Raw genomic sequence first — 26,467 nt, 5'->3', positions numbered from 1 at the left:
TCTCTGGAATTGTTCCTGCTGCTTTAGCTCAGGTGTGTTCATCTCTTGTTCGATTTACGTGGAGGAGTGGTGTCAACTGTGCCAGTAAAATATCCTCCTTGAGAAACTCCCTGAGACCAGAGCAAAGACTTCCTCTGCCTATCTGGAGCAGACCCGTGAAATTCAGCAAAGTGTGAAAATATCAACATTCAGATGCTGTACTTTAAAGCAGACATTACTGAGCACAGAACAGACCAGTGTCCACAGGTAAGGCTTAAAGTCAGCAAAGACAAAACCAGACCCAAGGTGATGCAGAGCTGACAGACCTTTCTCATTTTCTTTTTCTTGAGAGTGTCAGTGAAACAGTGGAGGTTGTTTTCAGGGACTGTTGATCTCTAATTCCACCTGCTCAGTGCTGCACCGGGCAGCAGCCCACACCTCTGAATACACACGAATAATGAGCCAGAAGACAGTCCAAACGGTGTGTGTTCCACAGGTGGAGCGGCAGCCACATCCGCTGGGGTCAGCCCTTCAGGCTGAGACACGTCACCACAGGGAAGTACCTCAGTCTGCTGGAAGACAAGTCTCTGCTCCTGCTCGACAAGGAGAAGTCCGACGTCAAATCCACAGCGTTTTGCTTCAGGTCGTCCAAGGTACACAGTCCTCCACCTCTGTGTGTGTGTGTGTGTGTGTGTGTATTATTCATTAGTTTAACACTATCACCATCTCATACGTGTGTCTTCCTGCTTTATCCTGGGAAGCTCCATTCTTGTGAAAGTTAATGTTTTCTTCAGGAAAAGCTGGACCCCGGAGCGAGGAAGGAGGTGGATGGAATGGGGGCTCCTGACATTAAATATGGCGACTCCGTGTGTTACATCCAACATGTGGACACCTGCCTGTGGCTGACATACCAGACGGTGGATGCCAAATGTGCACGCATGGGTGGAGTGCAGAGAAAGGTGAAGTCCTGCACACAGAATATTGACATGATGATTCTCACACCATTCAACGGATGAGAACACCAGTCAGTTTACAATTCTGATGTGATATTTACTTATTTTCATGAACCCAACACACACACACACACACACACACACACACACACACACACACACACACACACACACACACACACACACACACACACACGTGTGCACACCACGGTGAAAACTTTTACCACTTCGACTCATTTTTTTTTTTGCTTACTTTAATTAATATTACTAAATATTTCCACTTTATTGTGGTCATTACAAACTTATTTTGAAAATATTTTGTGGCTGTGTTTATGTGGTAAAAGTTCTTTGCTGCCTCTTGTTGGTCACACAAGTCGCCAATAAAAGGACCACGCTAACAGTCCACACCTGTGATCTACTGGAAATATGTAATAGATCACCTCAAAATGGTTTTCATATGTACTTTTATTTACCTACTTCAACTTTTCACAGCTGTGTAAATAACTGTAAAGAAAGTGTTGGATTGTCTCTGTGTTGTTCTGTTGTTTGCTTCAGGCCATCATGCACCATGAAGGTCACATGGACGACGGGCTGACTCTGTCTCGCTCTCAGCATGAAGAGAGTCGCACAGCCAGAGTGATTCGCAGCACTGTATTCCTGTTCAGCCTCTTCATCAGGTAGAACACACACACACACACACACACACAGAGCAACCCGTCTGTGCCATTGTCGACACCAGAAGTTAGAAGACGGTCGAGGGTGTGATTTAAATAAGAGTTTGTGGGTTTTCTGTGAAAAACTAATTGTGTCAAGTAATAAATTGAATGCAATGTTGAGGCTTAAATCCATCACCCATCCACCCATCCATCCATCTATCCATCCATCAATCATCTATCCATCGAAGCCTGCATTCATCATTTAAATCAACAGTTAATAAAACACAGCTGAAGATTTTCCTCAGTATGATGTATTGTATTCACTTCCTGTTAGTGATGTGGCCGACGGCTCTTTTGCCAAATGTTGGACTGTGAACGATCGACTCAGGTGCTCAGTGTGTGGTATGTGGCCACGCTAGACTCTCTGCATCTGCAGAGTTCAGGAGGAGGTGCAAATAGCCGTCTGGTGGTGCTGAGTCCTGCGGTATGTGTCCTCAAAGGAGTCGAACATGGACTCTTTAATGGGGAGGGGCGAATGAGATAAACCCATGAATGGGATATCTTGGGTAGGGTGATTAACTAACACCTCCATTCTCAAACTGTGGTACGCGTACCACTGGTGGTATGTGAGCGCCCTCTAGTGGTACGTGGGGAATCAGAAATATATATATTCTTTGAAAATTAGTTAAAAGTCAAAACATTCAGAAACAAATCTTACCGCCAAAATACATCATAATTTCCAATTAAAACATGTCAAATCAATTGTAAATCACATTACTTTTTTCTCTTCTAATACATTGTGTTGGACTGCGACGTGGTCACGTTCAGTCACGTAGTAGCGCGCACACACACGTCATCGATGATTAAACTAGCTTAGCTTCACTGTCATGTCAAGCTAGCGTGCAGAGGTGAAACGAGAGGTCCGAAAACTCCACAAACGTGGCTCCAAACAGGAGCTGTGAGGAAAAGAAGTGCAGAGCAGGAGGAGGATACATCCAGCAGCCCTGCTGACACTGAAGCGAGCGCGAGCGCTAACGGCAGAGTAGCCGAAGCGTCATCGGCATCTGCTACCGTTAGCCACAGATGACGCTGCATGTGCGCGCGTGTGTGTGTGTGTGTGTGAGAGAGAGAGGGTGTGAGTAAGTGACAGACAGAATTAAACGAAAGCATAAAAACCAAGAATATTAGAAATGTACCTGCTTCCTGTGTGTGTTTTTATTTGAACAGAGTATTTTTTATTTTTTTTAATTTTTATTTTTGTTTTTGGCTTTGGTCATAATGGTGGTACTTGGAAAGCCTAATTTTTTCTGAGGTGGTACTTGGTTTTATAAGTTTGAGAAACACTGAACTAACACATGGACCTGGAGCATCTGGTAAAGTTAAAGTGTGTTCTGTGTGTTTATAGCAGGACCAGCTGTCTTGAGGGGGGCTACACTGTCACACTCTGTCACACCTCCTGTCAACACACTCAGCCTGAAATCTAATATTTTTAAGGTTTTATGGTACCTTGGATTTTAAAGACGCTATTGTCCTTTCAGCAGAAGTCTTCGGGCACATCATCCTCAGTTTACATACTGAAGTTTATTTCATTCATGGATGTGTTCCATCAAGAAAAACCTTTCTTTTTTAACTTCTTCACATCTGTTGAATTTACACAGCCATGATGAAAGGGACGCAAAATGAAGAAAATTGTCTGTTTTCTGCCCCCTTTGTAAAAATTACTCTGATACGAAGTTATCATTGTGGCTATGAAGTTAATATTTTAATGAAACATAAATAAGCATAAGCACTAAAAATAACAGCGGAGACAACACCCGTTTGTGGATGACTCCCATCTACAACAAGACAATAATAGCTCTTGAAAGAACTTGAAATAACTCTTCAAAGAAGCACCATCAACATACAAATGAGGCCTCTCTCCAATCAGTGTGGGTGATTCATAAGAGAAAACTGTCTTGTTACAACGAAAAGCAGCTCAGAAATTCATTTCTTTATTGTGGCAGTTCTCCGCCTTCACACTACGCCTCCTTTAAGGCCTCCACACACTACAGGATAACCGGGCCGAATTTAGCCCCGATCTTCTCCTCCCGATCGAGGCCGACAGGGTCCGACTGTCGGGAGTATGCTAATGAGTTTGGGTCCGATCTTCGTGTAGTGTGCGGTGTGTTCCCAGAGATGTTTTCCGGTCGGAGCCTCTCGGGAGGCGTCGGAAGGGGAGATCGTAGATAATGAACATGTTTAATATTTCCGATCGCAAATCCTGTGGTGTGTGGAGCTCCGAGAGGCGCCGATCAGCTCCGAGTAGAGCTGTCCACACCCTCCAAATAAAGCTCCTTGATTGGCTGAACAGCTCCGTCTCACCAAAAAAAAAAAAAATCCCCTCTCAGCTGTCAGAGCTGGATGAATATATGTCTGTGAAATAGATTCACTATATGACAGTGAAACGGAAAAGCCAGAACTCCTAAACTCAGCTGTACAGGAAGTGAAGGTTCATCCTGTCGCTGCTGGATGAACTGTTTCCTCCATTCAGACCCAAACTCCGATCTAATATCTGCATCTCTGCCAGTCCTGCAATAATCCCAATGTTGTAATTCATCTCCGTTATCAACCATCACGGAAGAATGGGGAAGAAAAAAATAATAAAAGGAAAAAAAAACTTTCCTCTGAATCCTGCCTTCAGAGACAGAGCGGACTATAATGAAACTGACCTCATCAAAGCTCAACGTGTTTTTATTCTGGTGTAAACTATCAAATCTGTGGACATAAAGAATGATTCAAGATATTTGGTGATTTAAAAAAGTAGCTTTTATTTGACCCGGTCTGATAACGTCATTCTACTGCTGCACTCGGGAGTCAAAAGTAAAAAAAAAACACACAAACAGATGAGCTAATAAGCTGAATTATTATTAAATGTGGAGGGTAAATGATAATAAAATGATCTGAAACTATGTTTCCCTCTTCTGTACTGGAACATTTAAATTTTCTAACAAGGTGCTGACAGTCCGTGCTCCGGGGGGGGGGGGGGGGGGGGGGTCTGCACTGATGGAGCGATACTGATGTGAATGAATGAACTGAGGGAATGAATGAGTTCTCCGCTTATTATTGAAAGTGGAGATGAATGTTAAAAACAGCAATGAAGGGAAACAGAACAAAGTCACGTTGGACGACGCCAGATTTGGAGGAGAGAGGAGCCGATTGCCAGCTGAAGAATCTGCTGGTGTGTGTTCTGCTCCAGAGCGACACACACACTCGAGGATCAGGAGAAGAAGATCGGGTGCGATCTGTCCTCTGTTGTCTTGTAGTGTGTGGTGTCTGGATCGGGGAAGATTGAAAAATCCTGTAGTGTGTGGCGGGCTTTAGTCTCCACATTGACTGCTGGGGACAGAGTCCATCCACATCCCCACTGAAAGACAGAGATTACACATACCAACAGCTTAAAGGAGGTTATATCGGAGGGTAAATCTGTCATCAAATCCAAATGACAGCCTGATAAATTCATGTTTGATCCGTCAGAACTAAACTGGAAATCATGCAGAAATGACCTGCTGACACAAGGCAGTGCAGGACTGATTCAGTTTCACCAGCCACTTTATTCCACTCGATGAATCCAGAAGTGGGAAGTCAAGCTGAAGTAGAGTTCAGAAACAGGATCCCATATACTTCAAGAACCACAGAAGACGCAGGGAGAACACAGAAGGAGCAGAATCACCAAGAACAGAGAGGAACCTTAGACTGTGTGGAGCTGACACAGGGGAGGAGAAGGCACAGGGGAAACATGGTGGGAGGGCAGCAGGAAGAACAAACAGGGAAGTGACAAACAGGGAAGTGATGCAGACTTGACATGAGGTCGTGGAAGGATCCTTACACTGATATCATCTAGCAAACCTGTGAACATTGTGTTTCTCAGTTTCAAGGAAAACATTGCAGCATTGCTACAGTATAATGTGAATCAGCCCACCTCCTCTGTGCTCTCCAGGGGTCTGGACTCGCTGAGAAAAAAGGGAAAGAGCTCTACGCTCGACTTACCAATCGACTCGGTCAGCTTGAGTCTGCAGGACCTGATCGGTTACTTCCAGCCAGCCGGAGATCACCTGGAACATGAAGACAAGCAGAACAGATTGAGAGCTCTAAAGAACCGACAGAATCTCTTCCAGGAGGAGGTAGGTGTGTGTTTGGGTTACAGGTTGTCTCCATTGGTTTGGCTCATCTCTTGAAAATGAAAATTACTATTCTTGAAATGAAATTACATTTTCAAAACAACATGGACAAATCTCCCAACTACCCTGTCACTGCTCACAGCAGAACGGTGTATCTAATTCATTTCATCACGTTGGAAATGTCTTCGTACATGTCTCCATGTCTCGGAAAATCATTGCAAATGATTAAGCTCAGTAAGGCTCGATTTAGCACAATTTCCAAGTGAATAGATCATGTTGATCTAAACTGACTGATTGATTCTCAGTCTCATGGTTGTTCTCTCCAAAACATATCAGCTTCATTTCATTATATCAGTCACACCTGTAAAATCACCTGTTCAACCGTCAACATTCGTCCAGAACAACCTGCAGACCATGAAGGACAGACATGAGTCTGTTTACCAGAGGGTGAGGAGGACAGTCAGGAGGAGGAGGAGGAGGAGGAGGAGGAAGAGGAGGACAGTCAGGAGGAGGAGGAGGAGGACAGTCAGGAGGAGGAGGAGGAGGAGGAGGAGGAAGAGGAGGACAGTCAGGAGGAGGAGGAGGAGGAGGAGGAGGAAGAGGAGGACAGTCAGGAGGAGGAGGAGGAGGAGGAGGAGGACAGTCAGGAGGAGGAGGAGGAGGAGGAGGAGGAAGAGGAGGACAGTCAGGAGGAGGAGGAGGAGGAGGAGGAGGAGGAGGAAGAGGACAGTCAGGAGGAGGAGGAGGAGGAGGAAGAGGACAGTCAGGAGGAGGAGGAGGAGGAGGAGGAGGAGGACAGTCAGGAGGAGGAGGAGGAGGAGGAGGAGGAGGAGGAAGAGGACAGTCAGGAGGAGGAGGAGGAGGAGGAGGAGGACCAGTGAAGAAGTGAGCTGTGAAACTCCAGCTTCATTTACAGCACTGTGGGCTACATTACAGTTTTTTTTTTGTTTTGTTTTGTTTTGTTTTGTTTTTTTGTTTGTTTCTTTGTGTTTATTGTACAGCAGGGGTCTCAAACTCCAGTCCTCGAGGGCCGCAAACCTGCATGTTTTCCATGTCTCCCTGCTTCAACACAGCTGATTGCAATGAGACTGGTTATCAGGCTCTCTGCTGAACTTGGTGATGACTCTTCATGGGATTCAGCTGAGTTGAAGCAGGGCGACAGGGAAAACATGCAGGTTTGCGGCCCTCCAGGACTGGAGTTTGAGACCCCTGTTTTACAGTATGTTGACACTGATGCATGAAGTTACTTTGTGTGAATGCAAATTATAACAGTTTCCTTTGAGGTATGAGAGCAATGTGTGAATCAAAACTTAATAATAAGAAAATAAAAGCTGTCACAGTAACCATAGTGAATGAAGGACTGGGCTCAGACTCAAAGACAGAGGAGGAACATTTCAATGCTGCTCTGCCTTAAAGGGACTTAAGGCAAGATTTGTGAAAAACTACACATGCATTTCCACTTTATTCAATGCTAATGGGTCGTGAAGCATTAAAAACCTAAAATAACAGGCCAATCCACGTATCTGTCTGTTGCCTTATACAGGCTGTGTGCCAAATAATTTGTTGCTGTTCGGGGTCCGAATTTCCTGCTCAATCGTGGGGATGTGACGTAAATTGACGCTGTATGCGTGCTGCCGAACAGGAAGAACATGGCCGCCGTGGACAAGGACTCAGACACTGCTGGGATCAGGGGCGGGCAGTGTTGCCAACTTGGTGACTTTCTCGCTAAATCTGGCGACTTTCCAAAGCCTCTTTTGGACTTTTTTTTTGTCAAAAGTAGCGACAAATTTAGCGGCTTTTTCTGGTGCTCTGGAGACGTGACAGGACGTCTCCGCTGTTCTCAGCAAGCAGCGGTGCTGCGTGAGCCCCTCCCCCGTCCCAAAGCACTCACAGGCGGCCAGTCTCAGCAGCGCCCCCTGCTGAGTCGGGGCCGATTGGGTAAACGGCCCGGAGCTGCTCCACGGCGGCGACGGGAGAGCTCCAGCAGCCGCGGCCTGCTTCACGCGCCTCCGTGGTTATGCGGCGGGTCCCCGCGCGCTCCGCGGCCGGCACAGAGCGCGTCTCCGCCCGGGAGCGGAGATCCGGAGCTGCCGCGCCGCGGCTTGCTCCACGGAGACGCCTGAAGCAGGCGGACATTCTATAAAATGTTTGGGCGCGCTCCAGTGCCGCCTTGGCTGGTGGCTGCAGTTACCCGCAGCGCGTATCGCAGCAGCACTGAGGTAAATTTTGAAAAGTTGCCTTAAGTCCCTTTAAAGTCAGAACATCTCAACATTCTGACTGTCACAGACACACCATGCCAAAAGGACAAAGCATTTTAAGGACGCTGGCCATTCGTTTGAGAAAGGAATGTAGTTTTGCCTCATGAGTGAACTGATTTGGAAGAGATCTGGTCTCTGACAGGAGAACCACGAGGTTCTGCTGAACCGTCCAGGTTGTTTTGACAAGAGAACCAAGAGAACTGAGAATGTCTGATCTGTTTCGAGAAACGAGCCAAAGCTGTTGAGAAGGATCTTGATGTTTTGGAGGCTCTGACTGTTTATATGGAAAAAAAATGTAGCTTTGACACATGAGTGCACAGTTCTGGGAGAGAGATGAGCTTTTACCAGTGAGCTGTGGTGTTGAGCTGAACTGTGAGACCATTGTCCCAAATGATCTTTGAGTAGGGACAAATGCAGTGGGTCATTAGGAACATTTACATGGGCCCCGTATAATCGGCTTGTAGGTGGAGCGGGTTGTAAACTGCTGCAGAGAGGAAGACCTGGAGGGTCCTCCAGAGACCCTGTCCTCATGTCACAGCACGCTGTATAATCCGCTTCACCAGGACCCTGGAGAACCAGGATTCATCGTGGATCGCTTGGTCTGCCGTTCATGAATACACACTCGTTTAATCCGATTGTTTACAGTCGGATTGAAAAAACACATGTAAACTGGGCCACTAATAGAAAATGACCATACAGGTTCGTTTGTCTTATTTTCCTACCGAAAATTAACCAAACCAAACCAAAATATCTTCCATGAGGCATGTAGTTTTTTAGTGATAATATCTAATTTAAATGTAATATCTAATTTTAATGTATTTAAATAGCTACGTTTACACGAGAGTTTTAGTTCCCCTTTGATGCAGAATAAAAATGAAACCCTCTTTAAAAAGATTAAAAATGACCTAGTAAACATCTAATTCTTATTGAAAATGATCAGTCTGCATTAAGCCTAAATCAAAATAAAGTGGCTGCTTTATTGTGATTTAATTAAATAGTTCCTCCAGCTTGTAAACTTTGATTCCCCTGTAAGTTAATTCCAGTTGGTTCTCCTGTTAAATCAGTTTTACTTTCAGAATTGTTTCTTGTCTTCATTCTAGATTTCAGTGGTAAATCTAGAGGATCTCAGCGGTTTGCAAGTCACTGCTTCATTGTATTTATTATGTGCATGTTTTTTTTGTATCAGCTCTGTTTTTTCTGGTCACAGCTCTTTGCTTCTGAGGTTTCGTCCAGTTACACTGTTATGTTTGTGCAGCCGAAGTGGAAGAACTCAGAACCTGTGTGTTGCTAGGGGATGATCAACCTGGTGCTGGAGTGTATCGATCATCTGCACGTCTACAGCAGTGCTGCTCATTTTGCTGAGGCAGTCGGACGAGAGGCCTCTGAATCCTGGAGCTCCATTCTCAACTCACTTTATCAGCTCCTGGGTACAGACACACACACACACACACACACACACACACACACACACACACACACACACACACACACACACACACACGTGTGCATTTATATCCTCGTGGGGACCTTCCATTGACTCCCATTCATTTGTAGCCCCTAACCCTGACCCTTACCCTGACCCTAACCATACAAAAACAAAGCCTAACCCTAAAGAAATGTTTTTGCATTTTTACTTTTTTCAGTAACAACAACATGGCCAAGAAAACACTGTTTCTCCTCATGGGGACCCAAAAAATGTCCCCACGAGGTAGGTCGTGCCAGGTTTTCCTATCCTTGTGGGGACATTTGGTCCCCACAAGGACAGAAATACCCATACACACACACACACACACACACACACACACACACACACACACACACACACACACACACAGGGTTAAATTACACAAGTTAAATCTATGAAGGTGTAATAATTTAAGCAGGTGAGAAATCACTCAGCAGTTTAGTGGCATCTGTATAGAAGCTCATCAGAGGACAGCAGGTGTCTCAACACTAAGCAGTGTGTCCTGTGCTGCCCTCTGTCCTCTGTCCTCTGTCCTCTGTCCTCTGTCCTCACAGCTGCACTTATCAGAGGAAACAGGAAGAACTGTGCCCAGTTTTCCAGTTCACTGGACTGGCTGATTAGCCGGCTGGAGCAACTGGAGGCGTCTTCTGGTAAATCATCTTATCTTTGACATTGCCTGATTTAGCATATGCAGTGAGCCCTAATAGTACTTTAGCCTCTGTCAGCTTGGAAATGGTCAGTTGTGTCCAAACCAGAAGGTTTTGTGAAACATAAAAAGTTGTCACATTCAGTGGGATGATAGAGAAATCATTGTCGTCACTGATCTAATTAACATTTTGGTCAAAACATTAGATTTATGAGACTCGTAGCCTTGTAATGAATCAGCATTCAGACGCTGCTTGATTTAGTGTCTTAGTGATTAAGAAAAAGAATGAATTCATTTATTTTTCAGTGAAAGATTTCATTGCATCATGATCGAGGAATGTCTTCTAGTTTTAGAAAACTAGACTTGGTCCAGGTCTCGAATATATCACATCTCAGACATGGTATTAGAACTGATCATGATCATTTTTGAATGTTTAAAAAGGAAAGTTTTTGATATTGTATAAAGTCTCCCTAACTACTCTGGGAAACATTCTCTTGTTTTGTTTTTTTTTGTTTTTTGTTTAACTCACGCTGACTGACTGATTCAGACTGTGCCTGATTGTGTTTGGAGGTATATTGGAGGTGCTTCACTGTGTGCTGGTGGAGAGTCCTGAGGCCTTAAACATCATCAAAGAGGGACACATCAAGTCCATCATATCACTGCTGGACAAGCACGGACGCAACCACAAGGTCTGGTCCTTCACTTACACAGTTACACAGGGGGTGGCGGTTGTGGGGTCGTGGTGTATTTCTTAACTCAGTGGCTGCCAGCCATTTTAGAGGATTTTCACTGATCTTTCAAGACCCACAGAAAATTGAGTTCTAGAATACCACCTTTTGAGCTGCTCACAGCCACCAGAGAGGTAAATGGGAGTAAACAGTACAGCAGCCACGTCCAGCTCGGGTCAATATTCCCTCAGTAGCCAGCATGAGACTGCTCCTCTAATACTAGTCCCAAAGCTGACGCCAACTGTGGTGGTGGTGGTGGTGGTGGTGGTGGTGGTGGTGGTGGTGGTGGTGGTGGGGGGGGGGGGGGGGGGGGGGGGGGGTTGTAGAAATGAAGGGAAGGTTGGATATTGGCCTGGAACTTGTCAAAACACCTGGATCAAGCGTGAGCTAATTAACAAGAGGTTTAATAACAACTGCCTTAACTGCCTGGCTTGTGGTACATAGCTTCTATCTACATACTGTAACTTTTGTGGGGATCAGTCCGTCTCTTGAGATGAGGACTTGGTGGGGTTCAGACAGTGTCTTGAGATGAGGACACTAGAGGACAGGGGTTCAGACAGTGTCTTGAGATGAGGACACTGGAGGACAGGGGTTCAGACAGTGTCTTGAGCTGAGGACTTGGTGGGGTTCAGACGGGTTCAGACAGTGTCTTGAGATGAGGACTTGGTGGGGTTCAGACAGGTTCAGACAATGTCTTGAGCTGAGGACTTGGTGGGGTTCAAACAGGTTCAGACAGTGTCTTGAGCTGAGGACTTGGTGGGGTTCAGACGGGTTCAGACAATGTCTTGAGCTGAGGACTTGGTGGGATTTCATCTCGTTCGAGATGACGTCATGGATCCAAGATGGCGGCGTACAGCTGTGCAGCGGCTCCTCAAGCTCCCGGAAAGAAGCCCTTTTTAACGCTTCAACAGCTTTATTTTCTTTAAAAACTTATTCCTCAATCGAACTGAAGAACATCAGGGACAGTTCGGTTGCTACAATCTCATCGGCACTGAAATCTGCACTCGGTAGACACCGGCTCCTGAGAACAACGGAGCGGCGCCGCAGAGTGCTTGGAGTACCCGGCAAGAGGAAACGCTGCACCCGGAAACAAAAGAGGGGGAAGCGGGCGGGCGCGCAGGCCCAGCTAAAGGCTAGCAGACCGCCGATTCCTACTCTCTTCCTGGCCAACGTCCGCTCCTTGGATAACAAAGTGGACTTGTTACGTCTGAGGCGGAGTGTTTCTACGGAGATGAGGAACTGTGCCGTAATGTGTCTCACAGAAACATGGCTGAACAACAACATGCCGGACTCAGCCTTCCAGATGGACGGCCTTCGCCTCTTCCGTGCGGCCGGGGAAGACGCGCGGCGGAGGACTCTGTGTGTATATAAATGAAGGTTGGTGTACAAACTGTGTGCTGGTTAAAAGCTTCTGCTCTGAGGCGATTGAGCTAATGACTGTGAAATGTCGGCCATTCCGTCTGCCACGGGAGTTCAACCTGATGTACGTCACCATTGTTTACATCTCGCCGGCTAATGCTAATGCTAGGGCTAACGAAGCCCTAGCAGAGCTGCATGACAGCATCAGCTCCCTACAGACAAAGGATCCGGAGGCGTTTTACGTGGTTGCTGGGGACTTTAACCACGTGAAACTGACGGACGCCCTGCCTGGGTTTCACCAGCACGTCACCATCCCCACACGGGGGAAACAACACTCTGGACTGTGTGTACACCAATATTCAAAATGCATACAGAGCTCTCCCCCGCCCCCATCTTGGCCTCTCCGACCACATCTCCATCCTGCTGGTGCCATCATACCGTCCCCTGCTACGACGGATCCCACCAACAAAGAGGACAGTCACTGTGTGGACAGAGGCTCAGCCTCTGTGCTCCAGGACTGCTTCCAATGCACAGACTGGCAAGTCTTCAGGGAGGCAGCAACTTATGAGGGAGAGGTGGACCTGGAGGAATATACCGCCACCGTCCTCGGCTTCATCTCCAAATGTGCTGATGATATTACGACCACCAAGAAAATCACCTGCTATTCAAACCAGAAACTCTGGCTGAATGCGGAGGTGAGAACTCTACTGAAGGCCAGGGATGCTGCGTTCAGGGCAGGTGAGGCATCAGCACTTAGAGTGGCAAGAAGAGAACTGACTGCAGGCATCGCAAGGGCCAAAGCCACATAGAAAATCCAGGGCCACTTCACCACCAACGACTCACGGCGTATGTGGAAGAGTATTAAGTGTATTACAGACTACAAGGCCAGGAATGCACAATGTCCCAGAGACCCCTCCTTGCCGGATGCATTAAACAGGTTCTACTCTCGCTTTGAGGATCCGAACTCCCCTCCCCCCAGCACCAGACTCACATCTTCACCTGACGACACGCCCCTCAGTGTGACTGAGCAGACGTAAGGAAGACCCTTCTGGGTATCAACCCCCGCAAGGCTGCAGGCCCTGACAACATCCAGGGGTACTGAGGGACTGACCCACCAGCTGTCTGAGGTGCTGGCAGACATTTTCAACACCTCACTGTCTCTGTCCTCTGTCCCCACCTGCCTAAAGACTGCTACGATTGTTCCTGTCCCCAAGTGCTCCACAGTGACAGGCCTGAAAGACTATCGACCGGTGGCCCTGACCCCGATCGTCATGAAGTGCTTCGAGAGGCTCGTCATGACCCACATCAAGGACTCCATCGACGTCACTGTGGACCCCCGTCAGTACGCCTACAGGAGGAACCGCTCCACTGATGACGCCGTCTCCTCAGTGGTCCACACAGCCCCCACCCACTGGGAGAGCAAACACTCCTACGTCCGTTTGCTCTTCCTGGACTTCTCCTCAGCCTTCAACACCATCATCCCACAGACTCTGGTGCAGAAGCTTTCCTTCCTTGGGCTGAGATCCACACTGGGAAACTGGACTTCCTGACCAACAGACCTCAGACCGTCAGGATCCACAACACCACCTCCTCCTCCGTCAGCCTCAGCACCGGCTCCCCCCAGGCTGTGCTGAGCCCCTCCTGTTCACTCCCTGTTCACTCTGCTAACGTACAACTGCTCGGCGACACTCCGGCTGTCACATTGTGAAGTTTGCGGACGACACAGCAGTAGTGGGATGCATCTCCGACAACGATGAGTCCAACTACAGAAAGGAGGTGGAGCACCTGGTGCAGTGGTGTGGAGACAACAACCTCTGCATCAATGTGAAGAAGACCAAGGAGATGCTGTTGGACTTCAGAAAGGACCCTCCCCTGCACATCGGCCGAGCAGCCGTGGAGACGGTCTCCAGCTACAGGTACCTGGGTGTGCACATATCCAGGGACCTCACCTGGAGGATGAACACCTCCTGACTGGTCAGGAAAGCCCACCAGAGGGCGACTCTACTTCCTCAGGAAGCTGCGGAGGTCTGGACTGGGGATCTCGGTCCTGAAGAGCTGCTACCGCTGTGTGGTGGAGAGCGTCCTCAGCACCGGATCCCGGTGTGGCATGGCAGCTGACCGCTACTGAGAGGAAGACTCTGCAGAGGGTGGTGAAGGCTGCACAAAAACCTGCTGGGAGCAGCTTGCCCACCATCCTGGACCTCTACTCTTCATGTTTGGGGGGGGGGGGGGGGGGGGGGGGGGGGGGGGCTCTCCGCATCTTCAAAGACACCACTCATCCGGCACACAGCCTGTTTCAGCCCCTCCCCTCAGGAAGGAGCTGAGCAGCAGAGCAGAACCACCAGACTCAGGAACAGCTTCTTTCCTGAAGCAGTCAGACTGCTGAGCTCCAGTCTGATCTGGAGGCTCCTACTCCGCACTAGAGAGACCCTGCTATCACTGAGCACTGGACACTCTGCACACCAGGTTACTGCTCTTGGAACACTGTCTGCAAATACTTTTATTATTTATTTATTTATTTTATTATTTTTCCTTATTATTATTAGTATCCTTTGAGTTACTCCTAGAGTTAGGCTTCTGACCCGGGACCTGAGTACCCCCTTTTCGTGCCACAAACATGTTAATGTGAACTGGGATGACAATAAAGTTTTCTTGAATCTTGAATCTTGATTTAGGCGGGTTCAGACATTGTCTTGAGATGAGGACTTGGTGGGGCTCAGACGGGTTCAGACAGTGTCTTGAGATGAGGACCTTGTGGGGTTCAGACAGTTTGTTGTTGAAGTCTGACCTTGTCACTGCAGATGTTTCTGTGCGTGTTCTGCCAGATGTTTGGCTTTAATGTTGTGGAGCAGTGTGATTTCTGGTCAGGGTACGTGAGTTTCATGATGTCTCTGTTTGTGTTTCCTCCTCAGGTCCTGGATGTGTTGTGTTCTTTGTGTGTATGTCACAGTGTGGCTGTGCGTTCCAACCAGCACTTGATCTGTGACAACCTGCTGCCAGGAAGAGATCTGCTGCTGCAGACGCGACTGATCAACCACGTAAGCAGGTATACACTCACGTTACTGCATGAGCTGTGATTCAGCTTCACAAAGCTTCATGCTCTCACATTAACTCACTGCTGACAGTTTGCAACCTGTCGTTTGCTCTCAAACAGCATGAGACCCAACATCTTCCTAGGAGTCAGCGAGGGCTCTGCCCAGTACAGGAAATGGTACTACGAGCTGATTGTAGATCAGGTGTTGCCATTTGTCACGGCAGAAGCGACTCACCTCAGGGTGGGCTGGGCCAACACCAGTGGCTATGCTCCCTACCCCAGTGGAGGGGAGGGGTGGGGGGGGCAATGGCGTGGGCGATGACCTCTACTCATATGGATTTGATGGACTTCATCTTTGGTCAGGTGAGCTGTGTTTATTGAAGATAATATGAAGGCTGCATAATACCCAGAGGTTTTTTATTGCATGAATGTGCAAATTGTTGTAAATCTATCACTCTTCAAAACTGTAGAAAGACAACTTAGCTGGAACTGAACCTTTTTTCGTATACATACACAGTACATGATAAAATGTATCGTTATCACATTGTCAAACTTCAATCTTGACAATGTTGCTTCTGCCAAAAAACTGGACAATGAACTGCACAAAAATGCTCATACACTGTCAAGCTCTGCATGCCAACATATTGTCCAGTCATATGGACCTGCTGCACATCTTTGAAGTTATTATTATTATTATTATTATTTATTTATTTTTTTATTATTATTATTATTTTTTTAATTTTGCACAGTTTCAAATGTAGAAAAAAATGAATAAAATACAGAGAGTCACATAAATACAGTTTACTTTCAATAAATATATTTTCTTTATGCAGTTGCAACTTAATGCAACTCAGACACACAGAGTAAATGATTTCATAGCAGAATATCAATATACATGTAGGTTTACAGTTTGGAAAAAAACCATACTAAATTAATAACCACTGTTCTTCCTCCTGCCAAGGCTGCATTGCCCGGACTGTTAGCACACCCAATCAGCACCTCCTGCGCTCGGAGGACGTGGTGAGCTGCTGCCTGGACCTCAGCGTGCCCAGCATCTCCTTCAGAATCAACGGACAGCCTGTTCAGGGCATGTTCGAGAACTTCAACTCCGACGGCCTCTTCTTCCCTGTGGCCAGCTTCTCTGCTGGAGTCAAGTCAGTGTTCCTCTAATTCTTTTATTTTTTTTTTGTCCCTTGTCCTGTTCAGCAGCTGGGGCGTGCAGTATTGTATGATTTTAGCCTTTTACCATCTGAACAGATTTTAATGTTAGCAGCAGGATGAGACTGAATCTCCTCCTGCTGCTGCCTTTATTTAAAGCTGGCGTCCGGCATGGCTGAGGACAGGACCGGGACGGAAACGCTCAGAGAGCGAGAGACAGGAAGAGAGAGATAATGAGAGGGAGAACGGGGGGGGGGGGGGGGGGGGGGGGGGGGGGGGGGGGGGGGCACAACTATGTACAAATGCACAATACAAACAGTGTTGTCGACGCACCACACGCAACCAAGAACAATCCTAAACCCCCCATCTAGGACAACACCAAAACAGAGCCGACAACCCAACACAACAACTGACAGAAACCATAATATATATATCATATATATATCTATATATATATAATATATATATATATATGCTATATATATATGTGTGTGTGTATGTATATATATATACATGATGATATGTATACATATATATAATATTAGATATATATATATATATATTATAGATATATATAATATTATATATATATATATATATATGATATACAATGGGGGAAATAAGTATTGAACGCATTAACTGTTTTGTCATTACATTTATTTCCAAAGATGCAATTCATGTGACATTTCGTCCAGACACTGGTATTAACTCAAATAATCCACACATGAAAAGAAATCACAACATTCAAATCCATAAATAGTGATTATGTGGAATTAAGTGCAATAACACAGGAAAAAAGTATTGAACACACCATGGGAAAGCTGTATAGTTTGTCAAGGAAAGGCACCATACCATCTCACACCTGAAAGTAACTAGTCTTTGTACTTCCTATAAGTGCAAACCAACATCAGCTGGGTTAGTGCTAATTGATGGCCCTATAAACAGGTTGTTTTTTCACCAAGTAGTCAAACAAGACACATCTCATGATGGGTAAAAGCAAGGAGCTCTCTCAAGACCTTCGCAGCCTGATTGTTGCTCAGCATCAGAATGGAAACTGGTTACAGATTATCTCAAAGAATCTGAGTATTCCAGTAAGCACCGTTGGGGCCATTATCCGCAAGTGGAAGAAGCATCACCTTATCATCAACAGGCCGCGCACAGGAGCTCCTCGCAAGATTTCTGACCAGGGAGTCAGAAAGATGGTCAGAAGAGTTCTCAAAGAGCCAAGGACCACCCGGAAAGCACTCCAGCAAGACATGGAGGCAGCAGGGTACAAGTGTTACAGAGAAAACGATAGGCAATGCACTCCACCGCCATGGCCTCTATGGACGCTCAGCCCGCAAGACTCCGTTCCTCAAAAAAGGCATAATGAAGCTTGTCTAAAGTTTGCTAACAAGCATCTGGATAAGCCTGTGGAATACTGGGAGAATGTTGTCTGGTCAGATGAGACCAAAATTGAACTTTTTGGCTGTCATACTACACACCATGTTTGGAGGAGAAATGGCACTGCACATCACCCAAATAACACTATACCAACAGTGAAGTTTGGTGGTGGAAACATCATGGCATGGGGTTGTTTCTCATCTCGTGGTACTGGCAGACTTCATCTAATTGAAGGAGCAATGAATGGAAACATCTATCGGCAAATTCTTGAGATGAACCTCCTGCCATCCACCAGGATGATGAAGATGAGACGGGGCTGGACCTTTCAACAGGACAACGATCCGAAGCACACGGCAAGTTGACTCTCGAATGGTTTAAAAAAAGAAATCAATGTGTTTAGAATGGCCCAGTCAATCACTGACTTAAATCCGACTCGAACATTTGTGGAAAGAACTAAAGATAAGGGTTCACCAGAGGGAACCAAAGAATATTCAGGATTTGAAGACAATCTGTGCGGAGGAATGGGCAAAAATCACACCTGAGCAGTGTGGGCGATTAGTTCATACATACAACAAGCGTCTGGAAGCAGTCATTGCAAACAAAGGCTTCTCCACAAAGTATTAAACGAGTCTCAGATAGTGTGTTCAATACTTTTTTCCTGTGTTATTGCACTCAATTCCACATAATCACTATTTATGGATTTGAATGTTGTGATTTCTTTTCATGTGTGGATTATTTGAGTTAATACCAGTGTCTGGAAGAAATGTCACATGAATTGCATCTTTGGAAATAAATGTAATGACAAAACAGTTAATGCGTTCAATACTTATTTCCCCCATTGTATATATATATATATATACAATTTTTTTCCCCTTTTCTTTCCCCCTGATGAACCATAGTAGTGAACAGACCAGGCCACAAAAATAAAAGGAGGTGTAGGGAAGGATGGAAATGCAAGGACACCACAAACCTTTTTTTTTTTTGAGAATATAGCTAGTAGTAACTAGTAGTAACTAGTAGTAACTAGTAGTAAACTTGGGGTGTGCATCAAGAGAGGGCTACTACAGATCACCATTAGTCTAACCACCACAAGAAGACAAGGTAACCGAATATGTGAGGAGTGATTAAAGATCAGCGTGATCATGCAAATATGATGGTGATAGTGATGGTGATAGTGATCATGCATATATGACCTGTGTTCCTCTAATTCACTTTCACTTCTGTGACAGTGGCATAAGCCCAGAAATCCTCCTTATAATCAGGTTGTAAGGTGAAGCGGATTGTAAATGTGTCATATTAATACCTGAGTGGATCCCCTTCACTCATAGCGGATTATATTCCTGATCCGATTGTTCGAGGTCGTCTACACTGAGCAATAATCCGCTCCATGGCTCATATGCATGGTGGAGAACAGTAGGATTTAAGCTAGCAGCTGCTTTGCTCTATGAAGGGCTACCCGGTGTCTGTATGAAGAAATGTTCTCTACTTATGCAGCTGATGATCGTTGCTAATGTTCACTTTGTTGGAGAAAAGCTTTTAAATTGAAGAGTTATATTTTAACTGAACTTATACTGTCTTCATAATGCGGTCTAAGTCACACACATTTACTGAGTAAAAAATAAAAACTAAATTACGCTTTCATCCAAATAAGTGAAACATTTCAAACACACCTTTGTTGTTCCTACATACACTTTGCATCTCGGCATATTAGTTTGTTTTCTATTATTCATAACACGAACTGCAAAGAATGCATGAACAATTTTTCATAACTGCTGATCATCAATGATATATTGCACCAGAAGAAGAAAAAGTGGTAAAAACAAAATGGTTAACAATGTTACGAGAAGAGGAAAAAAAAACAGAGATGGCACCCAAAAAAGCTGTATTACACATGGAACATCCATTTGAACTTTTTCAAGACCTCAGTAAATGGAAACTACAAGAAGATGTTTCTGATGGCTCAAGATAAAGTCAGACCAGTTTATGTGACTGAAAAGCTGATCAATCAATCAATCAATCAATCAATTTATTTTTGTATAGCCCAGTATCACAACAACAGTTGCCTCAGAGGGCTTCAAGATGTTACATTGGTCGGTAAAAGTAAAAACAGTGAATAAGCCTAATGGTAATATGTCAATATTTACAGTAACGAGACAGAACGAAGCAACCACCGCCTTCGACCCTCACATCCGGCAAGAAAAACTCCAAAAACCCAGTGGGAAAGAAGAAATCTTGGGGAGAACCACAGTATGGAGGGATCCCTCTCCCAGGGACAGACAGCTTTGGCAACAGCTAGCATGAGACAACAAGAAGTAAAGCCTAGGACTATGTTGAGGACAGTCCGTTGGACGGTCCAGCACAAGAACCACGGATCCCAGCAGTAGAACCGAAGCCAGTCCACGGGCAGGACCGACAGGGGTGTCCTCCCGGTCCGGACGGAGCTTGATCCTCAACAATGAAGCCTCAATAATGCTGTCTGTGGTCTGGTGCCAGAGATTGACCACACCTACTTTAAGGGAATGACTTGTTTTTAGCCAGAACACTCAGGATTAGTATATATTTGACATTGAAGCGTTGGGACTCTTCTTACAAGATGATTATATTTTTTAGTTCTCTATACCACTGAGACCAGTCAGCTGCTCAGGGGCGAGAGCAGGCTCACCATACCGACACACTCACATCAAGGGCAATTTACTGAAACCAATGAACCCACATGCATGTTTTTGGACTGTGGCACAAAACCCATGAACAAACAGGGAGAACATGCAAACTCCAGACACAAAGGCCCTGTTTGAACCCAGAATCTTCTTACTATGAGGCAAGAGCACTAATTACTGCGCCACCACTCGGCCTTATACAGCTTAATTCAAAGCAGACAGGGAGGAGAAAACAAAACTACACCAGAAGCTCAACATGAACCATTAAAGTCCGGCAGGGTGCCGTAACCCTCTCAGAGGAGCAGTCCAACAACCTCTGTGTGATCTGTCCTGCTGAAATCCTGCCTGTAGTCTGATACGATCCTGTTTCATACCGGTTGCAGGGTGCGCTTCCTCCTTGGGGGACGTCACGGGGAGTTCAAGTTCCTCCCCCGCCTGGGTATGCTCCCTGCTACGAGGCGGTGCTGCCCAGGGAGAAGCTGAAGCTGGAGGCCAGCCAGGACCAGACTGCAGCCAGAGAGCTGCTGGGCCCCACCATCACCCTGAGCCAGGCTGCTTTCACCCCCACACCTGTGGACACCAGCCAGGTACCAAACCAGGCTGGCCGGAGGGGCCACAGACCACACCTGCTGAAAAATGACCTGATCGTCAGTCTCTGTCTCTCTAGATTGTTCTACCACCACACCTGGAGAGGATCAGGGAGAAACTGGCAGAAAACATCCATGAACTGTGGGTGATGAACAAGATTGAGCTGGGTTGGACGTTCGGAGCAGTGAGTGTCACACAAACTAAATTTATGCATTTATATGTCTGATTCCTTAAACACTGAGCCACGATGTACACGATAAATAGAATTTTAATGAACCCACATTTTATTTCCAGTAGAACACAACCATCATATCAGATGTTGAATGCGAGCATTTGACATGTTATCAGCTAAGGTCAGTGTGGTGGCTGACTGAACGGGTTAGCAGTGTTTCCTGCAGGAAAAAAGTTTGGCCGGGGGGGGGGGTTCCACTGCTGACGCCGCTAACAGTTAATGCGTTAATGCTGCTAACGCTGCCGGTGTTCGACTGTCGGAGAGATTTTTTTTTTTTTTTCTCCTCTCGTTGTCCGGGCGCTGCACAATTTAGCGTGGGCCCGGACTGAAAGGTCTGGCGGAACCCTGGTTAGGGGTAGGGCTAACCCACAGCCCCTCAGGTGTAAACGTGGAAGGACTAAATCTTTTTAGGCAATTAAAATCAAATATGAGTTAAAATCATGAAATTAAACAACCACACCCACACAAATGCATAGCAGTGCCATCCCAGGCTGAACTATTTGTTTCTGATAGCTAAACGAACTGCTGGTTGAGGTGAGATGATCTCTGAGGTCCATTTCCATGGAGCAGCTTTGAGAAAACTTGTCTTTTAACCTTGAAATGAGGACAGTCTGAGTTTTCTGTTTCACCAGTTAGTCGGTCTGACTCCTGAAGTCCCTCAGGATCTGGTCTTGGTGGTTCTTCACCCTTTCGGGGGGGTTCTCCATCTAGACTTGGGTTCTCCAGTCCGTCCCCACAGGATCTTCCTGTAAACTCTTCTCAGCCTGGGTTTCGGTTCCAGGTCTTTCCTGCAGCATCTGGCCCCCTGCTGTGATGGTCTGTACTGTTTCAGGGGTTCCTGTCTCAGTCTGGTCCTGGGTCTGTACTAGGTCTGGTCCACCCCGGGTTCTATTGATCTGCTGTTTAGGTCCTGTTCTTGTGCAGCCGTGATCAAAGCCTCTGTTCTTCCTGTCCTGCCTTTTCCAGCCACTGGTCTGTTCTCTCTCTGTTCTCTCTGTCAGCCTCTTCTTCAGTTTGCGGTGGTTCATGCCGTGTAGGGGTTTGTCTTTCCATGATCCTCCTCTGGCTCCTGCTTCTCACAGGGTTCCACTGTCTGAGGCGTTCATTAGCAGGTTGTCATTGGGTCATTTTCTGGATGGTTGATGCTTCACCGTTTCTGGCATTCCAGTATCCTAGTGTGGTGATGAGTTTGGTGGTTAGGCATTCAGGTTGGTTCTTTCTGCTCTTACAGTCTTGTGCAGTCGCCCTGTCGACCAGCAGCTGGGTGCCGGCTTCTCTGCTGTTATTGCCAGTTATTGGTCCATGTTTCTGTTCATCTTAGCCGCTGTGATGCCAGATAGGCAGATAGGAGCTTCCATGTGGTGCTGAGGCCAGTAGTTGGGTGGAGTTGTCCTTCTGGGGTTCTTCATGAGACGTTCACCCTGTCAAATTGATCAGGTCTGTCGTTTTCTCAAACTGCATGTGTGTGTTTGCGTTTTCAGGTGCGAGATGATAAACAAGCGGCAGCACCCTTGCCTGGTGGAGTTCTCGCAGCTCCCTGAGCAGGAACGAAGCTGACAACCTGCAGATGTCTCTGGAGACTCTCAAGTAATGCATCCTGCAGTGAGCTTCCATGAATCTGCATCAAATATGCTGAGTGACACCTACCGTATAACACCTCAAGGACTGTTCGCCATCATTTGGTTCTGTGGAATTGCATTCAGAATGGAGTAAAGTGGGTTTGTTGGTTTGTGTGTTGCCGGACTCTCCTGGCTTTAGGCTGCCACGTTGGCTTAGCAGATGAACAAAGCAGTGGAGAAAGTGAAAAGCATGAAGCTGTCACCAACGTTATGTCACCCTCAGCTCTGCTGTTAACTTTCTAAATGCATTTCCAATTTAAAAGGTCAAACAAATGAGCAACTCTTGACTAGTAATATAAGAAACCCACTTCACAGGCAGTAGGTGTGTACAGGCAACTTATACCTGTTGAACGTTACGTCGCCTGTGATGTTTTTCTTTCATGTTGTGTTTAATTTTCTGTCAAAGTAAATGTGTGGTGGACACCTCAAGGCCCTGCTGAATGGCGCGGTTTACACGCTCTGCCCCGCTGTCCGCAGCAGATACATTGCTATTTTAATCACCATTTTTCCACATCCTCCACTCGCTCTGTGGCCTGGTCCGTGCTGCGCTCCATCCAAAATACAGATAAAGTCCATTCTCTGATCCATCAGAGCGCGGTCAGATCAAAACTCCACACATTAAATCTTGTCATACAGGAAAAGGATGTCAGTAACATCTGGATTTTCAAAATAAAATTGAGTGTATGTCTGGAATGTAGTTACATTTTAAGACATGTAATTGGTAGTAAAGTAAAAGTCTAGACATACATGTGATGTATAATGCACTTATTGCACCATATTGTGAAATAATCCTGAATGAACTATTTTCATACTCTTCTGTATGGATATTTGTGGATGCTATATTTCATATACACATATATCTAGAGAGAGTTTTTTTGTTTTTGAATGCCCTTAAGGGGCCCTCACATCCTGTCACATGAACTTCATTCGCACTCACAAGCACTACAATGGATGAGAGGAGACACTCATTTTGGAAGCTGAAAGCCACAAAATACTTTATGATCAGAGTCATTCTTTCTACAAAGACACCAACAAAAGGAGAAAGTATTGGTGGACATGGCGCCAGTTTTACAGGGATGGCGAGTTAAATCACTTACAGCCTGGTAGTGAGTGTTCATGACTGTACTGGCTCATGGTACTTTGGCAATACACTTTGATTTAAATAATAAGAGGCCAACCCATTATAAAAGAGGAGCAATAACTGCGTGATCTCCTGTATCTGCAACATCTCTCTCCTCGGGGTTGGGTGGCTCGGCGGAGCGGGGGTGGAGTGGAGCTGACGTATGCAGTAGGCGTTGGGCCTCGCATACACTCCGGAGGCAGTCCGGAGCGGAAGCGGACATGCTGTGGAATGAGGCCGTTAAGGTCTAACGAGGGACGTCTTTAAGGTCTGATGATGGACACCAGGGACACCAGGCACTGTTTGAATCAAGCAAAACATTTTCTCAAAGCAAAAGGCAGATCATTGAATAAATGTTTATGTATTAATTCTGATCATTAGTTGTCGTCAAGTTTGATATGAAGATAAGATTAAGTTAAAGGATCTCTGGATTGCCTCTGTCAAGCCCTCCAGTGTTTTATCTTAAAGCTATAGTGCGTAACTTTGGTCGCCCTCTAGCGGAATTCTGCGTTCTTACAACAATAAAGCCGGCGCTTCCATATGAGTACACCCCGGTGGTCCCCTCCTCACCCCCTCCCCCTCACCCCAATCTGCCCACAGTGATTCGCGTTTCCACAGCGCCAATCACCGTTGGAACGGTTTTTATTGTGTGTGAATAAGGACAGCTGGTGGAAAAAAGGACGGACTCTTCCGAAGAGGTAATTATTGTTTTTTTTTGTTTTTTGTTTGTTTTTTTTGCACAGAAACACAAATAGCTTATTACAAAACGGGAGACAAGGTGCCTGCTAATTTGTACCTGACAAGTTTGCCTTCTCCGTCGGTCACTTTCCTTCTCCCAACCGTCCAGGCTTTTTTTTCTGGTGGTAGGATCCACTCCAGGACTCTTTCTCGGCCTTTTCTTTGGATTATCCGCCATGCCGCTTCCTCATTCTGCCTGAGCTGAGCCTGTTGCTATGAGACGCTCTGCGCGTCCTCCCCCTCCCTTCTTGTTTGTGACGTAAAATGCGTCATTTCTGCTCGCCAGCGCGGGAATGTCGCCGGTCGACACGCAAAGCAAGAAATATATATATTGAAAAATCCCGCGACATGTTAGAGGAGCCGATCGGCTTAATCTGCATTTTGTCATCTCCACTGGTAGTGGCTTGGCTAAAACAGACATTCATAGACATTTAAAAGTTACGCACTATAGCTTTAAGGCGACAACAATGCAGTTTGTAAGAGGGGAATATTTAACTCCTTCTCTTTCTCTTTCTCTTTCTCTCTGCACAGATATGAATTGTCCAGCGGCTATAAACCTGCTCCACTGGACCTGAGCCACATCAAGCTCACCTCCTCTCAGGAAGCCATGGTGGACAAGCTGGCTGAAAATGCACACAACGTCTGGGCGAGAGACCGCATCCGTCAGGGCTGGACCTACGGGATCCAACAGGTGTGAGACTGGAACCCATGTGCGTGACATCCAGTGTTGTGCTAGTTACTGGAAAAATTGTAACTGATTACATTTACTAGTTACTTCATTCACAAAGTACCTCAAACTCCACTTCGGGCAGGGGCCAGAGACCATTGATTGGTTGGAGGTAGGGATTCTCCAATTCAACTTAGCACTGCTCCAGGTAACAGAAACATGTTGAGTGATACAGGCATATTTTTAAAACTGCGTCTCAGCTGACCAAGAGGCATCACGTACAATAAAAAGAGAACAGGGACTGAAACAGTACCCTGAGCAACACCCCTGTCAGATTTGACACATCAGATCTCAAACCGTTGATCACCAGATGAGCAATGTAATGTCACCAGTTACTGTAACTAAGTTGGGTTAGGATGCCCCCTGGTGGTCTCCAGAGATCAGTGAGCTGTACACATCAATGATCCTTTAAACTGTCTTTCTTTGTCATGTATCCCACTCAGTACGCCTTGTTTGTGGAAAAATATATCTGTGCATGTGATCTAGATGAGTTTGTTGTAAATATACACTTAATTGGAGAGGAGCTGCTGATCTGAAGAGTGAAGACCTTTTCCATTGTTATGAAGGAATGCTTCTTGTATGTGGACGGCAACAGCTTGTGTATGGCTGTAGTGCACATGCGCAGCAGCCGTGCTCAGAAATCAGTTTTCCCTGTTGCACAGAGATGTAGCCGCTGTTCTCAGACAGCACCGCGGCCGCTGAACGAGTCCCAAACGCTACACAGCTTACTGACTCCGGATCATTCAAGAGGTGCAGATGCCTTACTTCCCTCACTCCAGACACTGACCAAGCTGTTATTGCTTTGTTTGTTTATCAGGATGTGAAGAACCGGAGAAGAAGAAAACCCCCGTCTGGTTCCCTACACTCTGCTGGATGAGAGGACCAAGAAGTCAAACAAGGACAGCCTGAGAGAAGCTGTCGGACTTGCTGGGATATGTGTACAACCTGGAAGCTCCTGACCAGGACCACGGTACTGCACCTGTCCACAGGAAGATCTGTTTCTGTACTTT

The 26,467-nt window shown here is 46.2% G+C and overlaps 1 protein-coding gene across 1 annotated transcript in view; it reads left to right on the top strand.

The window, feature by feature from the left end:
- LOC115392908 (ryanodine receptor 2-like) overlaps positions 1-26,467 on the top strand; it is a 274,406-nt gene that overhangs the window by 93,933 nt on the left and 154,006 nt on the right. The window contains 22 exon segments of the mRNA XM_030097575.1: positions 476-632; positions 774-938; positions 1,488-1,609; positions 5,565-5,748; positions 9,295-9,430; positions 10,023-10,118; positions 10,685-10,803; positions 15,114-15,247; positions 15,356-15,533; positions 15,535-15,598; positions 16,197-16,389; positions 20,817-20,857; positions 20,860-21,020; positions 21,101-21,211; positions 22,742-22,807; positions 22,809-22,843; positions 22,998-23,040; positions 23,042-23,079; positions 25,262-25,421; positions 26,275-26,298; positions 26,300-26,376; positions 26,378-26,427. Coding sequence (XP_029953435.1) covers positions 476-632; positions 774-938; positions 1,488-1,609; positions 5,565-5,748; positions 9,295-9,430; positions 10,023-10,118; positions 10,685-10,803; positions 15,114-15,247; positions 15,356-15,533; positions 15,535-15,598; positions 16,197-16,389; positions 20,817-20,857; positions 20,860-21,020; positions 21,101-21,211; positions 22,742-22,807; positions 22,809-22,843; positions 22,998-23,040; positions 23,042-23,079; positions 25,262-25,421; positions 26,275-26,298; positions 26,300-26,376; positions 26,378-26,427 — 2,354 coding nt within the window.

This window comes from Salarias fasciatus, chromosome 8 (assembly GCF_902148845.1).
Source record: "Salarias fasciatus chromosome 8, fSalaFa1.1, whole genome shotgun sequence".
NCBI lineage: Eukaryota > Metazoa > Chordata > Actinopteri > Blenniiformes > Blenniidae > Salarias > Salarias fasciatus.
This window is presented reverse-complemented; position numbering and strand designations above follow the sequence as displayed.